We start from the raw sequence: 24,685 nt of genomic DNA, 5'->3' as shown, positions 1-24,685 counted from the left end.
AAAAACCCTAATGTGATGAAATGGAATCTTGGTATCTCAAGAGCGAGCCAGGTATCTCCTCCTCCTTCTCCTAAGCAAGCAATCTCACAACAGCTTTTCTTCCTCCTTTAACCTCGCGGGCCCTGGGTGCCTTATCCACGATCCGACTCCGAGTACGCTCGTCCATGCCCCGGTTTACCCCTGGGGAAGAAAGTAATCTCGGAAAGCTCGTATCGCTCTCTTTCTTATTCTCTCATTTTGACGTAATTGCTGGGAAACATACCATGTCTTGAGCCGATCATGCCAGTCCTAGGAGCGCTTATTAGTAACAAAATACCAATGAAATCGCATGAAGTGCATCATATCCTTACCACCAATCGTTATCACTGTCAGTCTTCTTTAGCACTGTGATAACATCGCCCTTTTTAAAGCCTAGGTCGCCTGGCTGGTCCGGGTCGAAGTTGTATAACGCAACGGCCTCGTTCTTCTTCATCAACGCTTGTTTGCTGGCAAAATTCGGTTTCGGTGCTGCGGGTCTACCAGGGCCAACCCGGCTTCCTTGCGAGTAGCCACCTACCGGCATTGAGGCTCGCGCTGCTACGGTACCGGACCTGTTAACACCAGCACTAGCAGCCGGCCGATCGTACACGTCGTCTTGCCATGTATTCGCTCGTCTTGGCGCGCCAAACTCCTCCTGACCGTTGTATTGAGGTTCGCTATGGGTACTTCCTCGTTGGCTATTCCGTACTACGTTATCATGGCTATCGTCATAAACCGGAACGTCATTATACATGGCATCGTCCACGGTACCTTGGCGCATACCCGCAAATACTCTGGAATTCAGGACGGACATTAACGGGGCGGCTTGCGGCGGTGGTGGTACGGCGCCCGTGAGGAGTTGTGCCGCTGTCAAGCGCTGGCCGTATAATTTTTCGTTCGCGTCTCTTCGTTCCACGATCGCCGAGCCCTCCAAAGACACTCCGGCGAACAGTCCCTTCGTCTTGCTGTAGCTAAAAATACCGGCTACGCTTCTGAGGGATGCTGCACCAGCGGCTTCCGCGTTTCGGCCTACTGGTCCCGCCGCTATAGAGACGTTTCCACCTAATGTGATAGAGCCTTGTTGGGAGAAGGTTTTAACGGCGTGGGAGTCGTTGAGGATGAAGACGAAGTCGGTCAGCTCGAATCCGATCTGACCACCAAAACCACCACCCGCAGTAACGATAGCCGAGGGTGCAGACCATGTTCCGTTGGGGAGACGGGCGACGACGAGCCCGGAGCCAAAACGCGCCGATCCGAGGAAGCCGGCTTTAATGACGGTGAGGATCGCCAGGCCCTAAATATGTAATCGTAAGCTACTGTTCTCTGAGTTGTACGAATTATAGATACAAATGATTCCGTAGGCGCATGACCGAAAATGCGACGGAAGGCCCACTTACTTTTGCGTTTGCTAGAACCGACGGAGGAATTATCTTGTCGGGACCAAACGCTTGGCGAGGATCGATGAAAGAGGTGAGAATTTTGCCGCACTTCTTGCATTCCGCTGTAGACAGAGTTAGTGTTTGCCTGTCATAAAGTTCCGTGGTAGGTACCGAATCGCAAGGGAGCGAAGGTTATTCGTAGTTGGGGGGTAGACTTACACGCCATAGACGACGGAAGAGGGTTGTTAATACCCATCTTGAGGGTACTATTGGTATCTCAAGATGAAAAAAAAGTCTAATCCGATATTTCCGAGCTTAAAAACCTTTAATGCGACGGCAAGGAATATTAAGCAGTTTAGCTATTGTAGAAAGTTGCAAACACCAACTGCAAAAGTTAAACTTGTCCAGTCAAAATGCAATTAGAGGAGAAGGCGAAAAAAAAGAATAAAGAAAATAAAAATAAAATTAGACGACACAATGTATGGTGTTGTCAGGGTATATGAGTTTGATATCGCGCAACTATTGCGATCGCTGTTTAACTTGAAGAGGTGAATAAGAGGTAGGTTAGTTGGTAGGTAGTAAGTTAGAAGAAGCTTTAACTAAAAGCTGGTAGTGGTATCAATGACACTGTAATTGTTTGCATGGAAGGTGTTTACGGTTTACTTTTACCAACCGGAAAGAACCAATACTGGTGTCGTCAGCTGTGGGAGTCCTGCCACCACGGCGGGGCAGGCGGCAACAACGGCAAAGCTTCAAAGCGCCAATGCACCAATGGCACCAATACACTAGAGAAGGCGAGGCTAGTACCTTATGCTAGATTAGGTACACAAACATTAACCAACTTGTATTTGAGGTAGCTTGACAAATTTGGGAAGGTACGGGTATATACTTTGCGAGTACAGCTGGGACTTGGGAAGATATGAGGTCACAACTAGTGAAAGGCCCCACTATGAGCCACGACTTCCGAGCTTTGTTGAAAGCTAAACCTGAAGCTGGGCTGGGGTATGGGTATGGATTAGATGCCCAGCCAATTCGAACGATAGGACGGTACAACCTTGGTACCGATACTTGCACATCTCCATGCAAGGATCCCCGGCGCTATCTTCTTTTTGTGTCTAGACGGGTTTAAAAGTCATCAGCCACAATTCTCTGCGTCATCTCACTCAACGTTTGTTGCTCGCCTCCTTTTTCTCGTAACAGGAACATTTACCAAAACCATGCTCCCGTCACAGCCGGCTTTTAGAGGAGTAAAAGAATAGCGATAATACCGAAAACAAGAGACAACAAATTAATCCTCGCCCACCGGAGGGGCTCTCGAAATATCCAACGAAAATTTACAAATATAATATCGATTCGCTCGTCGCCGATTTATCTCACGACCCTTCGACTGCGCATTTCCAAGATTGAGATAGAGTACCGACGCCCGATCCTATCTATCGTCGTGCACGACTGTAGTCGCATTGGAAGATACACCAAGATAAATAAATTATTAGCTACAGAGGTTAACAAAAATATGTCTGAGGCATACGAACGCGAGCGCCAGAACAACGCGCGTCTAGACGAGCTATCCGCGAAGGTCTCGTCACTGCGCGGCGTGACGGTGGACATCTACGACCACGCGAGAGCGCAGGACGTGATCGATAACACTGTACGGATTTTCACCCGCCTGCCATTTTATCTTCCTACTTTACCTGCTTGGTATATAAGACTTGACATTGCCACGCACTAACCAATCTTTCGTATTATTTTATATATAGTCCGATACCTTTTCCTCCATGTCCTCGCAGCTCAAGGGTTCCGCCGGCCGATTGGGTCGCATGGCGGCGTCGGGGAACAAAGTCGCCATCCTAAAACTCTCGGGGATCCTTATCGGCGCCTTTCTGATAATATACTACTTGCTCAAGTGGATTTTCTGAACAATTCGATTACATCCGCGATTCGGTATCTCGATACGTCAGTCTGCGGACTACGAGAACAGAAAGAAAAAAGAGCGACCAAACTCCATTGAAGGGAAAGTCTCATAAGACGCTATCGAACGATATACCATCATTCCACTGTGCGAGCCTCAAGGCTTTGGATCCATTGCTTAGGTTTATAGCCTTTTTGGATGGCGTAGGAGTTGACGAATTGAAGGGAGCGAGCGATTGCACTTTGCTAACACGGCATAAAGACACCTGGCTGAGGGGTGAAGTACGGAGCTGCAATGTTTGATGACATACCCAAATGGTATCGGCAGCAACGATGTAATAAGACGGGGAACACGAGTAAAATTATGGTTTATTTGATACGGACGACTTACCGTCCTTGCAAGTCGTCCTTGTAGCATAGCATAGGCGTTTATGGATTTGACCTCCTTGGCTACCTTAGGTATCCAGGTAAGGTTACTCAGGTATAGGTAACGAGAAGCCCAATAAATTTACCTTGATTGGTCTCATTTTATGTGCGGGTATGTATTTGACAATTAGCTTGGGTGTAGCCATGCATTAGGTAACGAGCAGCACAACTAGAGCCAACTCAGAATTAACAAGGCTCAGCCTTTATTCCGTCAAGTTCTGCAATATATCGGACGACCGACCTGATGCTTACTTCCAAACATTGGAGAACAAGTCATCATTTCCGAACCCGCCACCGGGTCTTGCTCCACCGTTGCTGCTGAAATTCCCGCCTGTGCTACTAGTCCAGCCTCCGAATTCCTCGTCCGCAGCTACCTTTGGAGCAGGTGTAAAACCCCCAGAGGCTCCTGGTACCAAACTCTGGGTAGCAAAAGACCCACCAGTACTGCTCCAGGCACCAAAGTCATTGCCGCCGCCAATAGGGCTCGTAGCAGCCACTGGACTCTTAGGAGCTGCGGCTGGACTAGGTTCAGGAGCGCCCCATGCATTCCCCCAAACGTCCGAGTTGCTAAATGCAGATGTGCTCAAAGCTGAAGTCGCACTTGCGACTGGTGCTGGTGCAGGCGCCGGCTTTGATTGATTCGCTGAAAGATTGAAGATGGAGTCGGCAGTTGACGAAGGGGCAGGCCTCGAGGGAGCTGGAGCCGCAACTGGTTGAGCAGGGGCGGACCAGTCGAAGAGGTCACCTAGGGCTGCTGAGGAAGACTGTGCTGGTTTTGACGTAGCAGCTGGTGTACCAAATGCACCGAAGCTGTCAGATGATGATAGCGAAGGTTTGGACTGCTGGTGTGATGCTAGCTGAGCAGGCTTAGAGTCAAAGAAACTACCCCCACTAAGACCAGAGAATGAAGAAGTCGAAGGCTGTGGGGTGGACCGGTTACTCGATATATTTGACAGACCAGCAAACGCATCCTTTTGCGGACTCTTCGGGGGCGGTACTTTTCCAAAACTCAACCCAGCAAAGGCATCTTCCAGCCCCCCACCTATCGATTTTTGCGATTGGTGTCCCATCGCCGGCATCGTTGGGGATTGCAACGGAGACTGCATTGCTCCAAAGCCTCCGAATGATCCGGAAGAGGAATGTGACGGTTGCTGTAGTGCTTGTTGAGGTCGTGGGGCCGACGCATAGAGAGATAGGATAGACTGTTTGAGGTCAGGCCTCGATTGACCGCCTATACCACCGGCATTATTCGTACTTGCTGGACGTGGAGGCGCAGCTGGTGCTTCGCCGAAAAAGTCCAATCCTAGGAGTGAGTCCTTAGTGTTGACTGCTTTGGGGGGAGCTGGTGCCGACTTGGGAGGGACTTGAGAAGAAGCCGGGCCAGCGGTACTCGCCCTCGGGGGGATATCGTCGCCGCCGATAAGATCTGCTTGAGGTGCTGGCGCGGGAGGTGCTATACCCCGCGGCGCAGCTTGTTTCCCAACAGAGCTCTTTCGGATTGACTCCTTTCTGTCTATACTTTGCTTCTCTTTTACGATGCTTAGTGGAACATCGTCGTCACCTTCCACATCTAGGCTCGCAGGATCCGGCATTGGCCCGTCCATCACCCATCTCTTAAGTTCATATTTGGTTCTGATAAAGTTCTCGATCTTTGCTTCGGAGGGAACATGGCCAGCAGCCAGCTTCGATTCCCAATATTTGTTGGCGCGCGCATTACCCCAGCTCAAGACGCTTTGTAATTGCTCGTCCGTCCACGAGTCTAGATCAACAGACTTGACTCTTGATATGTGGGTGCCCATCCCTCGGTGGATTCCCGAGCAGCGAATGCAGATAAAGACACCCAAGTTCCAGCTCGCCCATCGCGGATCTATACCACAGCGTGAGTTTACCGAAACGGAATTAGTAGATTATACTGAAGAGGACGTACGCTTATTTCGCTTGCAGTCGGCGCATATCTTGTTAGCTTCCAATTTCAGGAGGCTCTTAATGGTTTGTTGGTTTTGGGCTGCCCGTTCAGCAGCTGGGTTAGGAGGCCGTCTAGACATAGCGTGATGGCTACCAGCAACGAATAGGAGTAAGCGTGGGGTATTTGAGTTTTCCAGTCAACAATTTTACAGGGTGGGATGTAAAAAGGTTCGAAGTTAGGTGATTAGAAAAAGGGGTTGCCTAAACGCAGGAGTTGAAAGGGGAATAGTAGCTGATGGGTGTGGCAGCGATATGGGAAATCTAATTGTAAAGTTGTAAAAGATGAGGTGCAATGAATGAAACTGTGGCTTTCCTCAATTTAGACCTTGGTCTGAGCGTTCCAAGTACCTACGTAGATATTACATGAGCACCTAGGTACCTAGGTACTTACCTAAGCTGGAGCACACGATATCGGAAGGCGCGATTTCGAATTAATCCGTCATCTTCGCCAGCAGGTGTGGGGGTGCTTTATGCGCTCAAGTGCTGCACATGCAGACATATCCCAAGAGGCTTAGTTATGCAGCTAACATATGCAAATTGTGGCGAATGGTGTGGATCAATTTATAACGTCGCTGACGACATCTGCATTAATTCCATCCCTTGTCCTTTCGGTAGAGTGACTTTGAAGCATTTCGTGCATTACAACGTCTATTACATAGTAAATTAGTAAAACAGTAATTCCAAATCATCAAGTCGGATCCCCCCATATAAATAAACCTATTCAACTATTCAACAGACCGTAACAACTAATGCGATCGTTTCCATTCTCTAACTTATTCCGAACTTTCTTCACCTTTTCTACCTTGAGTAGAGCTAGAGTTCGTCCTTTGGTTCATCCGTCACTGCGCTATACCTCAACAACTTTAAGGTCTATGCCGACCATTCCATTCTTAGGAAGTCTGTTTGGCTCAAGCTCAAATACATCCAACAACATGTCGTATCCGGACCAGAGAACACCTGACGAGTGGCGCGCTGTTCTCAGCAAAGGTATGCATGCCCTAATATCCTCCTCCAGAATAGGCACGGACTTACGCTCCCTAGAACAATTCAGAATTCTCAGAGAAAAGGGCACCGAGCCACCGGGATCCGGGAAGTATGATAAGTTCTTCTCCGAATCTGGCGTGTATACATGTGCAGGCTGCAATTCCCCATTGTACAAGGCAAATCACAAGTTCCAGTCCGGCTGCGGCTGGCCGGCATATTTTGACAGCATTCCCGGCGCTGTCACAAGGCATACTGACAACTCGTGGGGCATGGAAAGGACGGAGATTTGCTGCGCCAACTGCGGTGGTCATCTTGGTCATGTCTTCAAGGGGGAAGGATACCCAACTCCAACCGATGAGAGACACTGCGTCAATAGTATCAGCCTAAATTTCTCTCCGGAAGACAAGCCAGTCCAAGGAAACGAGAAATAGAACAGGGTCGGCGACCAGGAAGCTGTATTAAGATTTCTGTTTTAAAGGGGGGAGCAGGGGCAAGGGGGGGTGGCAAAGGAAAAGTGAGAGAGGACTTAGTGAGGCATGTCTAGGTTAGGTACCTGTGGATGGGAAAAAGTATGTCGAGTAAGGTTGTTCTAAGCAGTTTTACTATTGATATAGTATCTATCTACATTTCCTTTTTTGTTTTTTTTTTCCACTGCCAAAGAGTCACTTTTTTTCTAGCCAAATGGAAGTGGGACAATGGTGCGTCGGTGTCTTCGTCTAACAATTTTTAGGGGTTCGTGCCTAACCAGTTGCTAATATTCGAGGCATCTTACACATTTCTGTCATTTACGAAATCTTCATGTTTAAAAAAATAGGGTGCTTACCGTCTTTGGTTGCCTTGGGGTGGGATCTCCTTTAGGCGTAGTAGTTAGAAGCCAGTCGAAACAAAACGTCGTCTAAATTTAATTTCTTCAGTGTATTCTCAACGCGCGGCTGCTCAAGTAGCAATGACCATCTTGAAGCAGCTGTCGTACCTTAGTACCTAACATAACTGTCATAATAGGTCATCCTTTCATCTAGTTTGAGGTCAAGGCACAAGACTCACGTGTCTGAGCCCATCTCTGAACTTTCTTTTCCTCAAACTACCAGAAAATATCATACCTTGAATACGTTACCTACCTACCTAGGTACCTATACCTAACCTTAACCTGATCCAACTTCCCCTTCGAATTCCCCTTCGAATTCCATCATTTCTTGATTCCCAAGACTTGGACATCGCACATCACTTTTCTAATTCTTTCCAATTCAACCCCAACTCAAGTTACTAAGCACTCATCATTTCCAACATGGATCGCCAAACCAGCATCGCCACTCCGAAGTCCAGTCCGGCGACATCTGGAGGAGATCAGACTCCCTCTCCGTCTCCCACTATCGGGCTTTTATCACCTACTCCGTGCCCATATCGAAAGGCGACTTTAGTGGAAGACGACGCTTCAAAGGCATCATCAACTGGGCAAACCCAAGTATCTCTCCAGATCCGTACAGTCACCCCCCACGTCGAGGTCACAACGCCTCCCCAATCGCTGCCGCAATCGCCGGAACCGCGTTCTCCAGCCTCGGGATTGCCAAGGGTCATCGTCGTTTACCAGAACGGCTACCCCTCGCGACTGCGCTCCGTGTACGACAAGAATGCCCGAAAATACATCTACCACCACACCAGAGACAGGCACAGGCAGATCCGAATGACCTTTGTACAGGGCAAGGTTGAGTCGATCGAGGACGTTGCCACTAAGGATCTCATCTACGTCCGAGGCGTCACCCATAAGCCCACCACTCGCCTTATTACATAACCCGGATAGGGACACCGCGCAGTGTGAATGAAGGTACTTACCTATTTAATTTTCCCTTTGACATGTGTAAAAAATATTAAGCAGGCGTATATTAATCATTTACTAATTGATATCTTAGCGGATATAGTCCTGGCAACATTTGGGAAAGATGTGTTTTGCAACAGTAGTTTGGATGGAAGCCATCATTTACAAGGATAACGACGACAGCATGTGATGCATCAAGGCTAGCGTATATCCCTCAAGTCCTATATAATGGACTACGTACCTGTTTTACAGCCATGGCATGGCGACAGTTACGTTTTGATATCGCATTTTGAATTAGGCTACAGCGTGTGTCAATATTGAAAAAGTAGAATGGACACTCATCATTGAATATGATCAACTGCATTATATAATATATTACCTTCGTTGGTGTTTTGAAGTATTTCTTTGCATGTGCTCTAATAAGCGTCGAATGTGATAAAACGCGGCCGCAGAAAGGCCAACATTCTAGAACACGCAGCGCGAGTTGAATTGCATTAAATGGTCAATAATGATTCGTTATTCTCATGAGAGATACAAGCCATTATTCTTGTGCAATACGACAATATTGAACTGTTCGTAACGTTGCAAATATTCGTATTTAGCCATAATTCTCAGGTAATCGCGTCGCCCATCGCCCAACAACAATGCCTATACTTATAGCACCATGTTACGAGCTGAAAAGTAATTTTAAGCTTGCGAAATCGTATAAAAACCTAGATCAATCTTCCAGGTATCCATATACTTAGTCTAAATACTTCGTGCAAGTTAATGTCATGCATTCGTCTCATCTCATAAAACTAAATACACCAGCAAAACTCACATCTACCAAGGCATCTATCAAGATGCTCACTAAGATCCTTACCCTCGCGACAGCTGCCGCAGCACGATGGTTTCTTCACCCGCGGATTATATCTGGGATATTCTTAAGTGGCAAGCAGGAGAATCTCACAGAGCCCCGACTGCACCGACAACAGGATGGTACGGTAAGTAATACCTAAACCAACTCAACCTAAACCTAAACTTCCATTACCTTAGGTAGCCTCGGGCCCCTTAATCTCTTCTCCTCGCGAGACGTCTTGCAGGTTTCAAATTTCAATTCATATGTTGAAATGTCAATCCGCCTACCTGTCTACCTAGACTTCAACGTATCCGCGCCCGAATACGGGGACGACCAGGCGCGCGTCCCGGCGTTCTTCGCGCACTGTGCCGGGTTTGCGAACGGGAATCCCCTGGGCTCGGAGTACTCGAACTGCGACCTGGAAATGGGGGACGAGGCTGCCGGGGCTGCCGTGCTGGCGCGTGTCCTTCCTGTCCCGGTTTATAGCCAGGTTCACATTGCCGTTAGCTACCTGTTCAATGCTGAGGGGTATGTTAAGTTCCCTACATTGTTGATGGTGCTGCGTCGTATAGGTTGGGTATCTATGTATATATAAATGCACCAGACTAATAAGATAATGAATGTAGCGAGTCGGAGGTGAAGCGGAACTTTACTGCTGTTATCGTGGAAGATTGGGCAAGAGAGAGACCCCCTCATGACTTTACTGCGGAACCGACTGAGGCCGCATGAGCTCAGGCCGAATCAAACAGTTAGGTACCAATGTAAATTAAAGCCAAGAAATATAGTCGACCATTATCCTATTATAAAGCCTAAGGAGAGCCTCGTACTCTTGCTGCTTGCATATCTTGTTCAGCTCTGCTGCATCATCTTCCGCGATCGTCTAGTCTGCAAAATTTTACTGGCCAATACCTACTACGGTACCGCTATCTTGCTATTTTGTGGCGGCCTGGAGTATTCGATTTCTTTCTAAAACGTTATGTTAACTATCACATCTCATTTTCTTTGAACCCTTGGTGCCAAGTTAAAAAGGATAAGATGCTTCAATGGTTAAAACTCCTAGCATTCCCAGTTCGTTATGGCCTTAAAAGTTGCGTGTGCCTAGTAAATCCAGTTTACCTACCTCCTATCTATTACCTGAGCATTCTCCTCCATACACTTGTTATTTGGACGACGGGTAATTTAAGAGGAGTTTCTTTTTTGCCAGGTCAAGGGTCCAGCTTCCGTGGTCCAGCTTCCGTGGCTGTAAACTACATTTTACTATTGTTCTTCTGATAGCTGGTCAATTAACCACCACAATGGTTGACCGAACCTTTTACCCCGAAGGGGAAAAACCCCCTAATATACAAAACGCTACAACAATTCCCTGCCAACATATCGGTATGGGTGATATCTTAATCCTTCAGGGACGCCCTTGTCAGGTCATCCGTATCTCGATCTCGTCGGTTACCGGCCAGCACCGCTATCTTGGCGTCGACCCCTTTACAAAACAGCTCCATGAAGGATTTTCTTTCATCGTGAACCCTACTCCTGATATTGCAGTCCACTCTATGCACTATCCCGTTTTGAAACAGTACCGTGTTCTCGACATACAGGAAAACTCTATCGTAGCTATGACTGAGACGGGCGACGTTAAGAACGGCGTCCCCGTCATTGACCAGTCCAACCTATGGAACCGTCTACAGGTGGCGTTCAATGGTGGACGTGGAATTTCCAGCGTTCTTGTTCTTATTGACGGCGATAAAGAGCTTGTTATTGATATGAAAATCTTCAATCCTTCAACTCTGGGGGGACCGTCGACAATACACGAGGCGGTAATGACTGGCAACAAATTAGCATTGCAAGCGATCTTATCGAAGCACGAGAACATTAATGAATTGGACACTGAGGGGACAGAGCTTTTTGCTGCTGTGGAGAGCGGCCGCAGGGACATTGTTGAACTACTAATTCAATATGGAGCCGATATAAATGCCATAGATAAGCAGGGCAGGACGGTATTGGACATTGCTATTTTTGTTTTGGAAGATCCCTCTATGGCCTCTAAACTTCTCAGTCATAGGGCATCGCCTACAGCGGGAATCGCCGGAGATGTGTTGGGTTTATTACAAGCCTCCGCGGAAGGCTACCAAGGCATAGTAGAGAGTCTATTGAAAGATGGTGTTGATGTTAACGGACATGACAGACTGGGATATACGGCGCTTCATGAAGCAGCCATCTTCGGCCATCATGATATTGCCAGTCAGCTTATCCGTCATGGCGCAGATATCAACGCCAGGGTAGCATTGGGAAAGGATACAGTACTACATACAGTAGTCTGTGGGGACAGAAGTCACCGAGTCTTTCTCGGGCTAGGTAGTCGAGGGAGAAACCCAGTGCTTGGCAGCGGCCATGTTGAAATCGTGAAGACTTTATTGCAAAATGGGGCTACTGCCAGTCAGAAGCGACATGACGGACGTACTATGGAGGACTTACTGAAAGCAAAGCTTTTAGACTTGGGCTTATCCGAACCTGAGCAACGTGTTCTCCAGCAAATACAGGAGATTTTGAAGAATCATCCCAAGGTACAGGCAAAAGAGATCCGAGGCGAGTCTAATACAAAAGTAGCAAAGTTCGACAACGAGAAAGCACGCGTGTGTGACTTATTCAACGCTCGAATCCAATACCATACTTCTGGGTTTTATTTACCGCGAGAAGTATCGATCAGAAAATTCATATACCATCAATGGGAGCATGCGACCGACCAAGACGAGAGCATTCAGCCTATAACATTGGCGAAAGAAATGGAAGGGAAGCAATATTGGAGATGGATACATCTTCCCGCAAACAATGTATGTCATAGATATGACCTTTCCCCTAAGCGCATTGAGAATTCTCTGGATGCTAACCCAATGCAGAAAATTTGGGTTAAGGTGAGACTTTCAGCTTTGATCAACGGTGTAGAAAAGGAAATACTTACAACAAGCACGAAATCAGGATACGATTCGTAATTTATACGAAAGCTCTGAGATTAGCCTAACATTGGATAACTTCAAAGAGGTTATCCGCTTCATAGACAGTTCATACAATGAGTACAAAGGTTCAATATCTGATATACGCTTACGAAGACCATCCTTCAAACGATGCCCTAAGTCTGACCACCTCTTTTCAATGGTTGTAAGTCCAATAGCCACTTAGAACAAGACGTGCAGTTTAAAAACTGAATTCCTCATCTATTTCTAGGTACCATACTTCGATGTAGAAGCTCTTGAAAACTATATAAGTCGCAGAGAAAATGAACAGTCTCCATTCCGCAAGAGACAGGATCTGGAGAGGGTGTACCGCAAATTCGGCGACGAACCCGAAGATTTACATATTCCATACTCCCTAGACCAGTTCTACTACTCGTTCCTTAACGACTCTACCGATAGAGATAAGACCCAGGTTGTCGTCAAATACGCGGAGCTACGGAAGAAGAGAACCAAATCCAAATCGCCTTACAAGTTGGCTACGTACCAACCCGAAGAAACCGAGGAGAGCGAAACCTCCTCTAACAAGTCGAAAGCCCCTCAAAATCCCAAGAAACTTCTTATGGTGAACCAAATGTGGCTCTGGAAAATCAGCTCAGGTAAGACACCCGCGACTAATACCTAGTGGTGTTATTGTCTAACCTACCCTACATTCTAATCTTTAACTTGCAGACACTTTCATTACGGCATTCCCGGATCGTTCGTACAGCAGCTCCGAGGTCGAGCTCTTGACTCAAATCTCCCAGGGCATGGCAGAGGATCTGCCGGCAACCATAGATTCAACCATCATGAAAGTTTTAGACAGCGTTGTTGGGTTCGTTGATGCACCAAGCAACGCCGGGTTGGATGAAAATGTCTTTGATATTTTCGAGCAGAGCATTGCGTATGAAGTACGTCATTCTCTAGCTCATAATACATATGCTATACTGGGTATTGACCCTTTGTTTTACAGGCTCAAGCGGAAACGGAGTGTTTTAGGGAATTCACCAAGTGGCAAAAGATTTCATGGATACGAGACAGTGATGCATCCCAAGCAGAAGCGAATGATACCAGCTTCGCGAGAAAAGTGAAAATGCAAGAAGAAAGCGCGGAGTATCAGGAGAAGGAGAAGAAGCTGTGCGACATAACGAAGGAGGTCGAACATCTCAGCGAGATCAAAGATATCCGGGACGAGCTCAGGATGATCGAACGAGTTCTCGTGGACCAGAAAGTGCTTATTAACCAGTACCGAAGCATGCTCAAGGAAGAAGACGCGGAGGACCATCTCTACCCTACGAGCCAGGATCTCGACGGACGTGTTTCCAAAGTAGAGAGACTCGAAAAGGACGCGCTGTGGGTTGAAAACTCGGTGAGTTTATACCAGACCCCTACTATTCGGTGCGTGTACCTTAGGCAACTACCTAAGGTAGCTATTAGGTCTACCGACGCCTGGAGAGTGTTTAATTACTCCGCCTAACGTCTTGATGCTGATACTCCCCAGATAAAGAGTCTCCTAGACCTTAAGCAAAAGCAGGGAAACCTAAACGACGCAATAGATACGCACTGGCTAGCCAACGACGGGCACAAGAGACAAAAAGCCGGCGAGAGACAGAATCAGTTGCTCTTTGTGTTCACTATGATAACCGTGGTGTTCGTACGTACCCATTTCCGTTTCTTTACCCATATAATATCCAACCCTCGGTACCTAGCCCACCTTAGGTACAACACATATGCTTTGCTTTGCTTTGCTCTACTAACTTCCCATCAGACTCCCATGTCGTTCGTAACAAGTTTCCTCGCCATTCCTAGTCGCGACTTTCCCCAGAACGATGCAGGCGACTCTATTGGCTGGCGATGGTGGCAAGTCCTTATCTCGATACGTAAGTTATTACCTACCTGCCTACCTATTCGTTATTCCAAAAATAACTATATCTTCATCAGCTGACATAATTTCGACAAAAGTGGTCTTAGAGGCCGTCACATCATTTTGGATTCTAGGGTACTGGTTCGACAAGAAATGGTATAAGAGTGTATACGAAAGGGTCCTTTGGGATATTGAACGAACCCGGATTCGAATCTCGGGTCCGGATTTAACGATTGCGGATCCCTTTTTGCGATAGAAACAGTTTGAAGTCAAGGTAAGCCGAATACTAGTGGAAGTAATATCGTAAAGATTTATCATTATCATGATGAATATCTAGGTGAATAAGAGCTCATAATGCGTGAAGGGTTCTTTTTGACATAACCCTAGAAGGCCAAAAACGAGTCATCTTAGGTTAGGTACTTATTCGTGTATGTAATTACCATCGTCAACGCAGACCTCATCTCAAAACCACTTCCCCGACTACCATCGAAAAAAGAACACGATGATAGTTCCCAAGACCAGAAAAATCTTGACCATAGCGGTGACCACTCCGTTCTGCAGGCTGCCGGGCGCCTGCGACCTGTCATCCTAGCTGCTCTTCGGCGCTCTGCCGTTGTAGTCGACACCGGCCTCGGCTTTGTAGTCGCCGAAGCAGTCGTAGTCGAAGTCGATCTCGTCGATGCGGTCCTTGAGCACCGAGACGACATTATCGAACGCACAGAGCCCGTGGGGGTCGGCCGGGCAGCCGGGGTAAGATTCCGCGACCGGGATAACGGCGTCGTTCCTGGGGTTTCATGAGCACAATCCGTTATATATAACGATATGCATACAAGTGGAAGGCGGGAGGAAACTTACAGAATGAACCTGATCTGCTTGGTGGGCTGGTAGGTTGAGCATTCGAGAACCTGGGCAGTAAAGTGGGTCGCGAACGGCACAGTCTTACTAGATGAAAAGCTATTCTCTCTTCGGTTCTCTTTGGGGTTTAGAGGTGGTCCCTTGAACAAGGCCGTTAGGTTGAAGGCGGTAAGGGTGTCGAGCACAACAACCTCGTGAGTGGCATCGGCGTAAATGGACTGATTGAGGGGAAAATAGGTAGACGAATTGTCGAATGTCTGGTTCAGAGCAGACCAAGCTTCGGGATATTCTCCCGTGAACCGCGCGACGAATTCTTGTAGGTAACCCTTGCCCTGGGCAGCAGAGACAGGAGATCCTGGTCCATTGTCGTAATAGAAGGACTTGGATGGGTTAGTACGCTTAATTGGTAGAATGATGGGAGAACGATAGAGAAAAGACGTGGCTATACGGCATGACGTACAATATCATAGAAGTATTCATAGTTCATGAAATCTTCCTGGCTAAATAGTCCACAGAACGCGGAGTATCCGAGCGCGTTGGTCTCGTAAGAGCAAAGTTGGAGCATCGAAATGATATCTGTAGGAGTGAACTCGATACCAGAGACCTTGAACACGTCATTAGCTTATTCCTTCCTCCGGCCCTTGAGCTTAGGTATTTGATAGGCTTACTTGTGAGTTTAGCCGAGCGAGGGTGGCGTTAAAAGCATCCTTAGCGAACTCTGCGGCTAGAGAGCTGCCAATGTATCCTCGACTGGAGACATCGGCATTGTCACAAACATAGTAGGGGGCACCCGAGTTGTTTACTCCAGGTGCCTCGACAAGAATCTCAATGCTCACTTGATCCAAATACTCGGGTACGCCGAAGAAGCCGGCCGCGAAGTTTTCGGTAGTCTTGACCATGCGATCCTGAGATTCGGTACGGAAGACGGGAATAGTACCGGCCTCGGTGAAGTTATTGAGCAGGTGGCCGTAGAGCTGGCGGTGCTGGATACCAAGGAGAAACTCCTGGCTCCTGCCGAATGGCGATAGTAGCTCACCGCCCAGCTTATATGTCCAGTCGGACAAGAAAGTCAGATCATCCTTCACCTTGAGTCCCTTCTTAGTGGCATTTGCGATCTTCTCCGCGAATTGAGCCGGTGCAGCCCCGGAAGTGGGATACCTGGCGCCATGGCGGTATAGGAGATGAACCTGGGTCACACTGCAGCCCGGTGGTGCGAGGGGGCTAGTATCTGGCAAACCATAGTCGGCAGAAGAGAGGGAATACCAAGGTGACAGGTTACCCCAATATTTAGTGATATCAAATTTGTCTGATGTCTCACTCTGGCCATAAGGCTGAGGTGCAACTAACGGGAACTGATTCGTTGGCCCTCGATTATACGGGTATGCTGCTGCGGTTTGAATTGCTGCAGGCTCAACACCAGTTGGAGTTGGCCCAGGGAAACCGACTTCATCCTCGGGCGGGAAAAGCGCTGAATCGACCGCGGCTTATTATATTGTTTTTCTTGTTAGTATATAAGGTGCCATGTTAATTACTGACATAAGGTATACTACGGTAGATAAAACGGGTGATGTAGTAAGATTAACACTACGTACTGCTCCGTGGAGGGAAAAGGTCTGAGGTGGCCGAACCGGCGTGAGGCGAGGCGGTGATAAAGGCGGTATCGTCAGCCGCGGTACTGGACTGAACTAGTAGGGCTGACAAGACAGCGGCGGTAGTAATAAGCTGCTGCATTCTTCTCCTTCTTCTTGCTCTAGCCCTGGCTTACTATAGAACACCGAGTTGAAACGCCAAGTAACGGGTATTTTTAAGAACTTGGGGTAGAACTACCGAAGAGGTGGATTCTTATAGGTGTTTGCGGGAAACGGCAACGCGTTGTTGGTACGGGTAAATACATGTGCCTTGGTGCCTTGGCAAGCCTCTCGGATGCTGATCCTGTTCAAGACTCCAGAATCGTAAAAAGGTCGAGCGTTGTTGGTCCAATAAGAAGCACAGCATTGTTCCCCAATGGGTAGCGTGGGAATGGAGCCCAGCTGAAAAGCGACCCTCGCTCCATATATTATGTACCTACTATTATGTACTATTATGTAACATTGCTTCCATTGAATCGATAATGATTTATTGTTAGCTATGACACCTTGATCTTTGGTGGAATGTTTCATTCGTCTGTAAATAAACAAGTTTGTGTAAAGAAGAGAATTATTGCTGTGTATCTACATTAGGTACCTATTAATTATCTAAATGCTACAGGTAGGGTAATAGCATCGGTACCTACCTACCTATCAAACAAGGTAGGTAGATATTTACACGATATACCCGTATTTGGTCATAAAGTAGGGAAAGGAGTCTCACTGGCCTGCAATTTCCCTCACCAAACCTGATTTAACCCAACCTCTTGCAAAGTTCCTCCCTGAACCTAACAGAACCGCAAGCCACCATACCCGCCCAATCAAGCCATCGTACCACATGGCCTCCCCCTTAAAGCCTCTTTCCTTCCTTGCTCTTCTCACTGCTCTCGAAACCGCACCCTCAACCACAACAGCGAAGCCGTTTAATGCAAAGAACTTAGCTTCCCCCGCGGCACTGTTCCAATCCCCACCTAACACGCCCCTTACGGAGAAGGAATGGACAAACGCACTACAAAGAAACCCGCCCAAAACTTTACCCACATCCGCCGGTTCGTCGTCGCGTTTCCCTAATAGCTTTCTCTCAACCCACTCCCCGGGCCAGACGCCGTACACGAGAAACAACCGCGCAAACAACCGGTGCCACCCGTAAGACCAAAACCCACGCACCGACGTGACGTCCCAGATCCTGGTGCTGTACAGCGGCGGGAAGAAAGCCAAGGGGCTAGGCGCCAGCGGACTAAGCGCGATCGCGAACAGCGAATGGCCCAACGAGAAGGCCGTCATGAGGAACGCCCCCAAAGCGCCCGTAAGCAGAACCTGGACCGGCAGCGGCAGCGCCTCGTCGAAAAGTTCGCGGGGACGTCCCCCCTCCTCCTCGCCTCTGGACCCCGCCAAGTCCCCGCACGCGCCGAGGTAGCGCAGGTATACGCCCCTGACGACGCACCAGCTCGCCAGCAAGACGGGCGCGGTGCGCGCGAGGATGCTGTGCGCGCGGTTCCCGACCGTGGGCAGCCAGGTCCTGCGCGTGTGCCGCACGTCCGCCGTCGTCCACGTGAAGCCCGCCCCGCGCATGCTCAGCGCGAGCTCCAGGGCCCAAGACGCGCGGTCCCGCAGGGACTGCGGCCAGCCGGACTCGGTCGTCGCCGTCTCGAGGACCGCCTGCGGGCCCGGCCCGTGCAGCGTTCGCCGCACCGCGTGGTAGTACGAGTCGCAGGCCGCGCCCGGGATCGAATTCGACATCCGCCGCGCTGCGTCGCTGATGCCGATATGAAAGCTTGATCGCGTGCGTCGGCTAGCTTGTGCGGAATCGGCATTGGAGACAGCTTCGACCTGGGCCGATTTACTACCGGCTGAAGTTTCCTCGCCAGCTGTGGTGGCTTTCTCCCTGTGAGAATTTGGCTGCTCAACACCTCCATCGGACCATGCTTTCACTACGGCTGACTCCTCGGGCGCATCTGTTACGACGCTCAGCTTGTGCACATATTTGACCCGCCGCGGGATGTGCTTGAAGAAATAGGGGCTGATGAAGAAGGCGTCTACCACCCTGCACCCGCCGTAAAGGCCGACGAGGCCAAGCTGGTAAGTAAGCCCGATGCTCTGCGGAACATGGTAGGCAAGCGGTAAGCGGAAGAAGAGGACTGCAGAAACCAGAGCAAGTATGTTCCGAATCGTGTTGACGTAGATCGAATCGACAGCCGGAGGAGGCGGCGGGGCGAGCAGAAGGAGAGCAACGTAATAAATCAGCGGCGGCGTCACGGCTGCGCCGAAGGTGAGAGGTTGACTTCCGGGAATGGGGTGAAGGCCTGGTCGTGGCGTGGGGTTGGAAACTAAATCGTGAAGCCGGGTAATGAACTCATATATAGAAACCATCATGCCGCTGCAATGAATACCTAGAATATGTAATATACAATGAGAAGGAAATATCATACGTATATGTATATATAAATAAATAACAGTAAATAAATATGGTGAGAACCCGATTAACCTGGCAACTGGAATCTTCAAGTAGGGCATTCTTGATTTGGTGATGAAGGTCAACGCCCGACCGGCCCGAATATGCGATGACGTGTGAATTAGTTGACATATGACAATAAGCTCGAGAGCTTAACCAACTAGGTTATTCGATTAGCGTTGAGGTTATATAGGAGCAATTAATAAGAATACAGGATGAATCGGAGAAGGGCATATCCCATTGGGCTTATGAGACGATGGGGTTTGTCACCATCGGCACTAAAAACATTGAAGTGTATAATATCTAGAAAACAGGTACCTAGCTTAATTGGTTGTGGTAAAGAATAAATATGTTAGGTATGTCATTCAGTGACTAGTTTCTAGTTGCTAAGATGATATTTCTACAAATAAATGTAGCATGATGGGTCAAAAAACACCGAAATTATGTATGTACATAAGGATGGATGGACAACATGTTAAGCCGTCATGTTATCCTCTTCCTGAACCTACCAATATAATATGTACCTAACCTAACGAGTCATGACTACAACTTATAGAGAATGGATAGTGAGGTTTCAAACTTGGAGTAACTTGCGAGGTATTATCACAATTCTATAAACATGCTTTCTTAGCGGGTAATAAAGGATAATAGGTAACACGATACGTAACCCATAGAATACCTATCATAGGCAGATATTAACGAGGATCGTTTTGAAAGAGGAAAGAGTCGAATATACATACGTCTTTCTTTTTCACTTGACTGCTTTGTGCTTACCCTGACAAGCCAAGCCCCCTTTGTCAAGATATGCATTTATTATACTTATATCATATCGAACAACACTAGACGCATTATCTATTACCTCCTATGAAACCATACACAAGCTCCACAGGTAGTCTATAAACACCAAGCGAAAGAAAAAAAAAGAAAAAAAAATCAGTTATGCGACCTCTAACAACAGCCATCTCGTTGCTAGCCTCGGCGTCCGCGTGCACCGCGTGGAGGAACTTGTTGGCGCTCGAGTTCGAGCCCGCCGACTGCACGGGTTGGGCCAAGCACGCGAGCATAGGGTTTAACCCGGACCACTGGCAAATCAAGAGTATGTCCTACCACTCACTACCTCAGGTACCTACCTACCTACATGTATCTTATCTCCTATGCCGACGAGATATGTCAGGTAGGTAGGTACCTAACAGAGCGTACCTAACCTATATCGCTAACCAGCGGCTCAGTGCAAAACGAGACCAACACGATATACACATCCACCACAAACGACGGTATCTATCGATGGTATGGATTCTCCGGCACGGCCGAGCTAGGATGCGGCGGTGAGGTATTAGGCCGTCTCCCGAGTGGATGCTCGAATTTGGGCTAATATGCAGGAGAAAGAATACAGTGCATCCGGTGGTGTAGCATCTGGATGCACGATGAGCATTCGTGTGAGGCGATAGGACAAGATTGATGATACGGTAGATGATACGGTAGATGATAACCCGAGGGATACCTTATATTGTACCTAGAAGTTGATGATAGGTACCTAGGAGGTAGGTTAGGTATCTACCATCAACACCCTAATGGTCCCAATAAAAGATGAATATCTGTCCCGCCTTCAAATTGTTGTGTTGTATCTAGTACTAGGTATTCCTGACGTCCTCCATGGTTTATCGGTGGGTGGTTTCGGTAGCAGGAAGAGACTAAGATCTTAGGATCAATAGATAAGCATCATCCTCTCCACGACCCGGCATAAAGCCAAGTTCGCGGTGAGAAAATGAGGGAAGTTGACATGCTATAAGCAATATCAACCCCCTTGCTGCAGTTATTACATCTCGGTTGAATGAGAAATGTGTGTTTTTAATAAAGCTCATGATCTGTGAATCGTTAGTAAGACGAAGCCTCGACTGTCGAGAGCATGAATATGCTCCAACGTAGAAATGCATTAATACTATTCCTAGTCAGCAAGTAGAAAAGAAAAAAAAAGAGGCTATCTGGGCCAGTCACATTAAAGTTCTCCACTAGAGATAGAATCAGGTAGACAAAGAGTAAAAACTGAGAATATGAATTTTTCCCTTGCCACTTGGCTGAAGGCTGCCTAAGGTAGCCGGCATGATGGAGCAAGGGGAATACGGCAAAACCGTAGAGCGAGGCTCAGCAACGACATGGGTATGCGTCGGCCGAGTCTCCGGCTCCTAAAATACATTGTGCCATCCTCGGTGGAATGGATGACTCCTGTCGAACATCTATGTCGTGAAACACGGCGAGGTAAACGAAACAAACGGTATCATCTATGCACTTGGTCGTCTTCCGGAACGCCGCGAATCCATGGGCCTCAAAAATACCTAGGGAAGACTCCGGTGTCGGTCCACTCTCTAATATCACTAACCGCCTCGAACCAAACGCAAGTAATAGGTATCTCATAACCACATCATTCTCATCAAGGACTGTTCCGAGCATCTACTACTGTGAGTAGCATCGTACGACTTCATAATAGAGCTCTGGGGCACTAGTAAGGCTGTCGTCGTACCGCCAGATTACCAGACAACGTCGCGAGAGTTGTAATCCTTGGGTTGGTAATTAGGAATCCCTTGTGCTGCTAGGCGTTCAAGATAGTCCCTTTGAACCTGGAATATGGAGTAGTTGCCCGCAAACAATGGTCCGAGGATTGTGTTACCAAAGCTTACATTCTTGGTTCCCTTTGCAAGTTCAGCCATACGCCCTCGAAGTATCGAATGAGCTTTGGCAAACTGAGCCAGGATAGTCGGGGTATTTTTAGATCCGCCTGCAATGTCGTTGTCGGGATTATTGGGGTCCAGGATGGACAACCTATCCAAGTTGCGATAGATGAAGTTGCTAACTTCGTTCTGATGTAGAGAATTAGCATGTACTCAGAGGATGACTAGGTAAAAAACTTACCTTAGGAACAAGACCGGGAGGATTCATGCGGATTGCGACTGTGTTGTACTGGAAGTGATTACCGTAGTAATCGAAAAATTCCATCAGAAGCTCTCCCAGATGATGCTCGGGCTTCATGGAACGGCTCTGAACTTGCGGCATCTGGTTGAGTAAGTTGACAACCATGCAGATAACAGAGAAGCCACCAATGCCGCCGTTGACAGGCTCGTTGAGACCTCTCATGAGCAGAAAATGCTTGATGATGGCAACGAGGATTGGCATTACCGGGTATTTCTCTTTCCAGTCTAAAAATGTCTTGATGGCTCGGTAGCCATCTATCTTCTCAAACGAGATGTCAACCTTTAAACCGGTTTCGCGGTCGGCAAATTTGACGAGTGGGACTTTGGCCTTTGCGATCACTTCAACCTCGTTCTGATAGGGAACCCCGTGGTGTATAAGATGGGCTTTGAAGTTATACAAGTCCCTTTTCTTGTCATATCGCGGGATATTACGATTAATGAAGCTGTTGGAACAAATTGCGACATCCATATCCGCGGTAGGGAGATAGAGACCAGACATGAAGGAACCAAACGGATAGACCTCAGCATCGGCCCATCTCTTCTTAACAATCGTCCGTAGCTTGTTGAGCAGCTCATTGCGCACGCGCTCTTCGAAGTTGCGAGGGCGAACATACAAGTAGAAATCGACGATCTCCTTATGCAGTCTAAAGCAAATAAGTATAGGTCCTCAAATAGGGAAAGAAGAGCTTACCGCGTAGCCATAGAAGGCGTTGACGAATGATCCGCCACGACCCAAGGACATGGGTTGTCATCCTTCGGTTGCCATGCTGGCAAGACATTTCCACCGCCGTTAAACTTCATTTGCACCTTCACGGTCGAATGCGGTAACTTGATTGTGTCATCAAAGGTGCGCTTGCGATTACCAAGCGATGTAGAAGCAGTTAGATCAATAGGGTTACTGCTGGTGCCTTGGGTGGTGCCTTGGTTGCCTTGGTTGCCTCGGTTGCCAGGTTGTAAGGTAGGCTGGGTGCCTGTGCGTTGACCCCGAATCTCTTCGGTAGGCGGGTTGTGCGATTGGGTTGCCGGGAGTGTCGATGTTATCTCACGGCCGTTAGCGCCTGATTTATTGACTAGTGATTGCAACTTTCCATCCGTACTATCCTCCTTGTTCGCGGTTGCCTTAGTTTCACCTTCGTTATCGCTAAAATCGCAAGAGATAAAATCCAAGCCCTCTACAGGCGCTGTCGGTTTCTTCGCCTCCGCTTCTACGCGTGCCTTGCGAATCAGATGGACCATATCCTTCTTTTTGCGTGTACTCTCATCAGGAGGAGGTAGTGCGGTATATGGATCAGGGTTCGACCATCTAGGCACGTCCTGTTCTGGCTTCGTAGCAGCTGTCTCGGAAGTTCGCATGCGCTTAGCTGCAGGCTCGGCTATCTCCGAATCGGAGTTATCTGATATGTCCATCTCTGCCTCATCACTATCGGACAGTTCCTCGATGGGCTTGTAAGTAACTCGACCGGCTGTATCGCCCAACATTAATTCCGGGTTGTCATCATGCTTCTTAAGTAAAAGTAAACGAGTGGCCGGGATGGAGGGTTTGTAGAAACCATGTTGCCTAGTCTGGGTGCGATTTCGCGCGTCTCTATAAGGTTGATGACGTCTACGATCGTCGTTGCGGTGTGAGCGGCCGTCGCGACCATCACGACGAGATTGATGGGGCGCGTTTCGTCTATCTTCGTAGCTGTTGTCATGGTGAGTACTGTGTGCCCATTGTTGGGAGCGGTATGAACCATACTCTCTGGGATTCCGTTGCTCTCGATCGGATGGTACGTATGAGTCGATACCAGCGGGACGTTCTACGCGAAAGGTGAAGTCACCTTGAGGAGGGCGGTAGTTATCACTGTCGCGATAGCGGTCGCGATATTCTCCATCATTTCGGCGGTTATCATCGGGGCGATTGCGACGAAGGTCAGAATATGGACCTCGGAATTGATAATCATCGCGACGGTCTTGGGGAGGATAGCCATTCCATGATCGAGGCTGCTCATCACCACGCGAATACGGAGACTGCGGCGGTCGATTGTAATTATCATAACCGGGGGGAGGCGGCGGGTTAGACGATGCTGACTGGTTATAAGAGTTTGTATACATTTTTGGGAAAATGAATGTTCTCCAACTTCAGCCTCGAGTCTCAAGAAATGAAATGAAATGATAGCGAGGGGAAGGGATTAAAGAGAGAAAGAAGTTGGGACGGTCGCGGTTTTGAGATGAAATGCGATAAAATTCAATTAACTCGATTTAGGTACTACCTAATGTAACTTGTGGCACCCGGGCTATTATTACATAATTTACATAATTCTGCAACCGCGTTTGGAGCTAAACTTTGATTGGCTAAACTTTATATTTCGGGATAACTTCGGTGCAAGGTAGAGGTACCTTTTGCGGAACAGCCCTTTGTCTTTGTCAAGCAGCTAGGCAGCCAGGTTTTGTCAATTCTACATGGTACAATATTTCGGTGTTCACGTGGTATATAATTGTAGTATATTCTCGCACCTCTTCTTGATCCTCCATTTAGAAAGCACGAGAAATGCTATACCTACCTGATTATCACTTACTAACCTTATAATAAATAAAAGACGGCTTTATATCATTTAACATATATGATATT

At 48.0% G+C, this 24,685-nt stretch overlaps 11 protein-coding genes across 11 annotated transcripts; 6 read left to right on the top strand and 5 right to left on the bottom strand.

Moving 5' to 3' along the window:
* Positions 1 to 167: 167 nt before the first annotated feature.
* Positions 168 to 1,845, bottom strand: F4812DRAFT_43165 (DUF500-domain-containing protein). Its single transcript, XM_047934462.1, has 4 exons — positions 1,617 to 1,845; positions 1,416 to 1,519; positions 351 to 1,312; positions 168 to 288 (listed from the first exon to the last, which is right to left on the bottom strand). The coding sequence occupies exons 1-4, from the start codon at positions 1,651 to 1,653 to the stop codon at positions 225 to 227; spliced, it is 1,167 nt and encodes a 388-aa protein (XP_047795546.1). The 5' UTR covers positions 1,654 to 1,845; the 3' UTR covers positions 168 to 224.
* An 873-nt stretch (positions 1,846 to 2,718) lies between these two features.
* F4812DRAFT_43148 (uncharacterized protein) lies at positions 2,719 to 3,378 on the top strand. Its single transcript, XM_047934443.1, has 2 exons — positions 2,719 to 3,045; positions 3,155 to 3,378. Exons 1-2 carry the CDS (start codon positions 2,911 to 2,913, stop codon positions 3,311 to 3,313), a joined length of 294 nt encoding a protein of 97 aa, XP_047795545.1. The 5' UTR covers positions 2,719 to 2,910; the 3' UTR covers positions 3,314 to 3,378.
* A 473-nt stretch (positions 3,379 to 3,851) lies between these two features.
* Positions 3,852 to 6,001, bottom strand: F4812DRAFT_43142 (ArfGap-domain-containing protein). Its single transcript, XM_047934437.1, has 2 exons — positions 5,659 to 6,001; positions 3,852 to 5,598 (listed from the first exon to the last, which is right to left on the bottom strand). The coding sequence occupies exons 1-2, from the start codon at positions 5,774 to 5,776 to the stop codon at positions 3,980 to 3,982; spliced, it is 1,737 nt and encodes a 578-aa protein (XP_047795544.1). The 5' UTR covers positions 5,777 to 6,001; the 3' UTR covers positions 3,852 to 3,979.
* A 227-nt stretch (positions 6,002 to 6,228) lies between these two features.
* Positions 6,229 to 7,630, top strand: F4812DRAFT_43126 (SelR-domain-containing protein). Its single transcript, XM_047934421.1, has 2 exons — positions 6,229 to 6,683; positions 6,738 to 7,630. The coding sequence occupies exons 1-2, from the start codon at positions 6,446 to 6,448 to the stop codon at positions 7,109 to 7,111; spliced, it is 612 nt and encodes a 203-aa protein (XP_047795543.1). The 5' UTR covers positions 6,229 to 6,445; the 3' UTR covers positions 7,112 to 7,630.
* Positions 7,631 to 7,965: 335 nt separating this feature from the next.
* Positions 7,966 to 8,469, top strand: F4812DRAFT_455042 (uncharacterized protein; the record flags this gene model as incomplete). The annotated part of the gene is made up of 1 exon (XM_047936758.1): positions 7,966 to 8,469. The coding sequence occupies one exon, from the start codon at positions 7,966 to 7,968 to the stop codon at positions 8,467 to 8,469; it is 504 nt and encodes a 167-aa protein (XP_047795542.1).
* A 690-nt stretch (positions 8,470 to 9,159) lies between these two features.
* F4812DRAFT_412024 (uncharacterized protein) lies at positions 9,160 to 9,929 on the top strand (the record flags this gene model as incomplete). Its single annotated transcript, XM_047932676.1, has 1 exon — positions 9,160 to 9,929. The coding sequence occupies exon 1, from the start codon at positions 9,603 to 9,605 to the stop codon at positions 9,924 to 9,926; it is 324 nt and encodes a 107-aa protein (XP_047795541.1). The 5' UTR covers positions 9,160 to 9,602.
* A 476-nt stretch (positions 9,930 to 10,405) lies between these two features.
* Positions 10,406 to 14,471, top strand: F4812DRAFT_412023 (uncharacterized protein). The gene is made up of 9 exons (XM_047932675.1): positions 10,406 to 12,156; positions 12,223 to 12,237; positions 12,302 to 12,481; positions 12,548 to 12,932; positions 13,006 to 13,223; positions 13,286 to 13,681; positions 13,814 to 13,966; positions 14,081 to 14,192; positions 14,275 to 14,471. Exons 1-9 carry the CDS (start codon positions 10,627 to 10,629, stop codon positions 14,430 to 14,432), a joined length of 3,147 nt encoding a protein of 1,048 aa, XP_047795540.1. The 5' UTR covers positions 10,406 to 10,626; the 3' UTR covers positions 14,433 to 14,471.
* On the bottom strand, positions 14,472 to 16,998 carry F4812DRAFT_412021 (phosphoglycerate mutase-like protein). The gene is made up of 5 exons (XM_047932674.1): positions 16,624 to 16,998; positions 15,700 to 16,514; positions 15,492 to 15,635; positions 15,032 to 15,411; positions 14,472 to 14,960 (listed from the first exon to the last, which is right to left on the bottom strand). Exons 1-5 carry the CDS (start codon positions 16,760 to 16,762, stop codon positions 14,765 to 14,767), a joined length of 1,674 nt encoding a protein of 557 aa, XP_047795539.1. The 5' UTR covers positions 16,763 to 16,998; the 3' UTR covers positions 14,472 to 14,764.
* Positions 16,999 to 17,376: 378 nt separating this feature from the next.
* Positions 17,377 to 19,026, bottom strand: F4812DRAFT_455038 (uncharacterized protein; the record flags this gene model as incomplete). Its single annotated transcript, XM_047936757.1, has 1 exon — positions 17,377 to 19,026. The coding sequence occupies one exon, from the start codon at positions 19,024 to 19,026 to the stop codon at positions 17,377 to 17,379; it is 1,650 nt and encodes a 549-aa protein (XP_047795538.1).
* A 650-nt stretch (positions 19,027 to 19,676) lies between these two features.
* Positions 19,677 to 20,860, top strand: F4812DRAFT_412017 (uncharacterized protein). Its single transcript, XM_047932673.1, has 2 exons — positions 19,677 to 20,204; positions 20,338 to 20,860. The coding sequence occupies exons 1-2, from the start codon at positions 20,048 to 20,050 to the stop codon at positions 20,478 to 20,480; spliced, it is 300 nt and encodes a 99-aa protein (XP_047795537.1). The 5' UTR covers positions 19,677 to 20,047; the 3' UTR covers positions 20,481 to 20,860.
* Positions 20,861 to 20,920: 60 nt separating this feature from the next.
* F4812DRAFT_412015 (uncharacterized protein) lies at positions 20,921 to 24,310 on the bottom strand. The gene is made up of 4 exons (XM_047932672.1): positions 23,813 to 24,310; positions 22,766 to 23,758; positions 22,016 to 22,718; positions 20,921 to 21,963 (listed from the first exon to the last, which is right to left on the bottom strand). The coding sequence occupies exons 1-4, from the start codon at positions 24,166 to 24,168 to the stop codon at positions 21,634 to 21,636; spliced, it is 2,382 nt and encodes a 793-aa protein (XP_047795536.1). The 5' UTR covers positions 24,169 to 24,310; the 3' UTR covers positions 20,921 to 21,633.
* Positions 24,311 to 24,685: the final 375 nt, after the last annotated feature.

Source organism: Daldinia caldariorum, assembly GCF_022478825.1.
Source record: "Daldinia caldariorum strain CBS 122874 unplaced genomic scaffold F4812scaffold_1, whole genome shotgun sequence".
Lineage (NCBI taxonomy): Eukaryota > Fungi > Ascomycota > Sordariomycetes > Xylariales > Hypoxylaceae > Daldinia > Daldinia caldariorum.
Note: the sequence above shows the minus strand (reverse complement) of the source record. Positions and strands in the feature narration are given on the sequence as shown.

What these genes read in the sequence shown, in the direction of transcription:
- F4812DRAFT_43165 (XM_047934462.1), bottom strand. Translation starts at nt 1,653, where the DNA reads ATGGGTATTAACAACCCTCTTCCGTCGTCTATGGCGT. An exon ending in TCTTCCGTCGTCTATGGCGT is followed by an intron (nt 1,520 to 1,616) that starts GTAAGTCTACCC and finishes CTCTGTCTACAG; the next exon opens with CGGAATGCAAGAAGTGCGGC. An exon ending in CGGTTCTAGCAAACGCAAAA is followed by an intron (nt 1,313 to 1,415) that starts GTAAGTGGGCCT and finishes TTACATATTTAG; the next exon opens with GGCCTGGCGATCCTCACCGT.
- F4812DRAFT_43148 (XM_047934443.1), top strand. Translation starts at nt 2,911, where the DNA reads ATGTCTGAGGCATACGAACGCGAGCGCCAGAACAACGCGCGTCTAGAC. An exon ending in AGGACGTGATCGATAACACT is followed by an intron (nt 3,046 to 3,154) that starts GTACGGATTTTC and finishes TTTTATATATAG; the next exon opens with TCCGATACCTTTTCCTCCAT.
- F4812DRAFT_43142 (XM_047934437.1), bottom strand. Translation starts at nt 5,776, where the DNA reads ATGTCTAGACGGCCTCCTAACCCAGCTGCTGAACGGGCAGCCCAAAAC. An exon ending in CGACTGCAAGCGAAATAAGC is followed by an intron (nt 5,599 to 5,658) that starts GTACGTCCTCTT and finishes GCTGTGGTATAG; the next exon opens with ATCCGCGATGGGCGAGCTGG.
- F4812DRAFT_43126 (XM_047934421.1), top strand. Translation starts at nt 6,446, where the DNA reads ATGCGATCGTTTCCATTCTCTAACTTATTCCGAACTTTCTTCACCTTT. An exon ending in GCGCGCTGTTCTCAGCAAAG is followed by an intron (nt 6,684 to 6,737) that starts GTATGCATGCCC and finishes TACGCTCCCTAG; the next exon opens with AACAATTCAGAATTCTCAGA.
- F4812DRAFT_412023 (XM_047932675.1), top strand. Translation starts at nt 10,627, where the DNA reads ATGGTTGACCGAACCTTTTACCCCGAAGGGGAAAAACCCCCTAATATA. An exon ending in ACCACCTCTTTTCAATGGTT is followed by an intron (nt 12,482 to 12,547) that starts GTAAGTCCAATA and finishes ATCTATTTCTAG; the next exon opens with GTACCATACTTCGATGTAGA. An exon ending in GCTCTGGAAAATCAGCTCAG is followed by an intron (nt 12,933 to 13,005) that starts GTAAGACACCCG and finishes TTTAACTTGCAG; the next exon opens with ACACTTTCATTACGGCATTC.
- F4812DRAFT_412021 (XM_047932674.1), bottom strand. Translation starts at nt 16,762, where the DNA reads ATGCAGCAGCTTATTACTACCGCCGCTGTCTTGTCAGCCCTACTAGTT. An exon ending in CCTTTTCCCTCCACGGAGCA is followed by an intron (nt 16,515 to 16,623) that starts GTACGTAGTGTT and finishes CAATATAATAAG; the next exon opens with CCGCGGTCGATTCAGCGCTT. An exon ending in AAGCAGATCAGGTTCATTCT is followed by an intron (nt 14,961 to 15,031) that starts GTAAGTTTCCTC and finishes ATGAAACCCCAG; the next exon opens with GAACGACGCCGTTATCCCGG.
- F4812DRAFT_412017 (XM_047932673.1), top strand. Translation starts at nt 20,048, where the DNA reads ATGCGACCTCTAACAACAGCCATCTCGTTGCTAGCCTCGGCGTCCGCG. An exon ending in GGACCACTGGCAAATCAAGA is followed by an intron (nt 20,205 to 20,337) that starts GTATGTCCTACC and finishes CCAGCGGCTCAG; the next exon opens with TGCAAAACGAGACCAACACG.
- F4812DRAFT_412015 (XM_047932672.1), bottom strand. Translation starts at nt 24,168, where the DNA reads ATGTATACAAACTCTTATAACCAGTCAGCATCGTCTAACCCGCCGCCT. An exon ending in GAGCAACGGAATCCCAGAGA is followed by an intron (nt 23,759 to 23,812) that starts GTATGGTTCATA and finishes CCATGACAACAG; the next exon opens with CTACGAAGATAGACGAAACG. An exon ending in CTCCCGGTCTTGTTCCTAAG is followed by an intron (nt 21,964 to 22,015) that starts GTAAGTTTTTTA and finishes TCTCTACATCAG; the next exon opens with AACGAAGTTAGCAACTTCAT.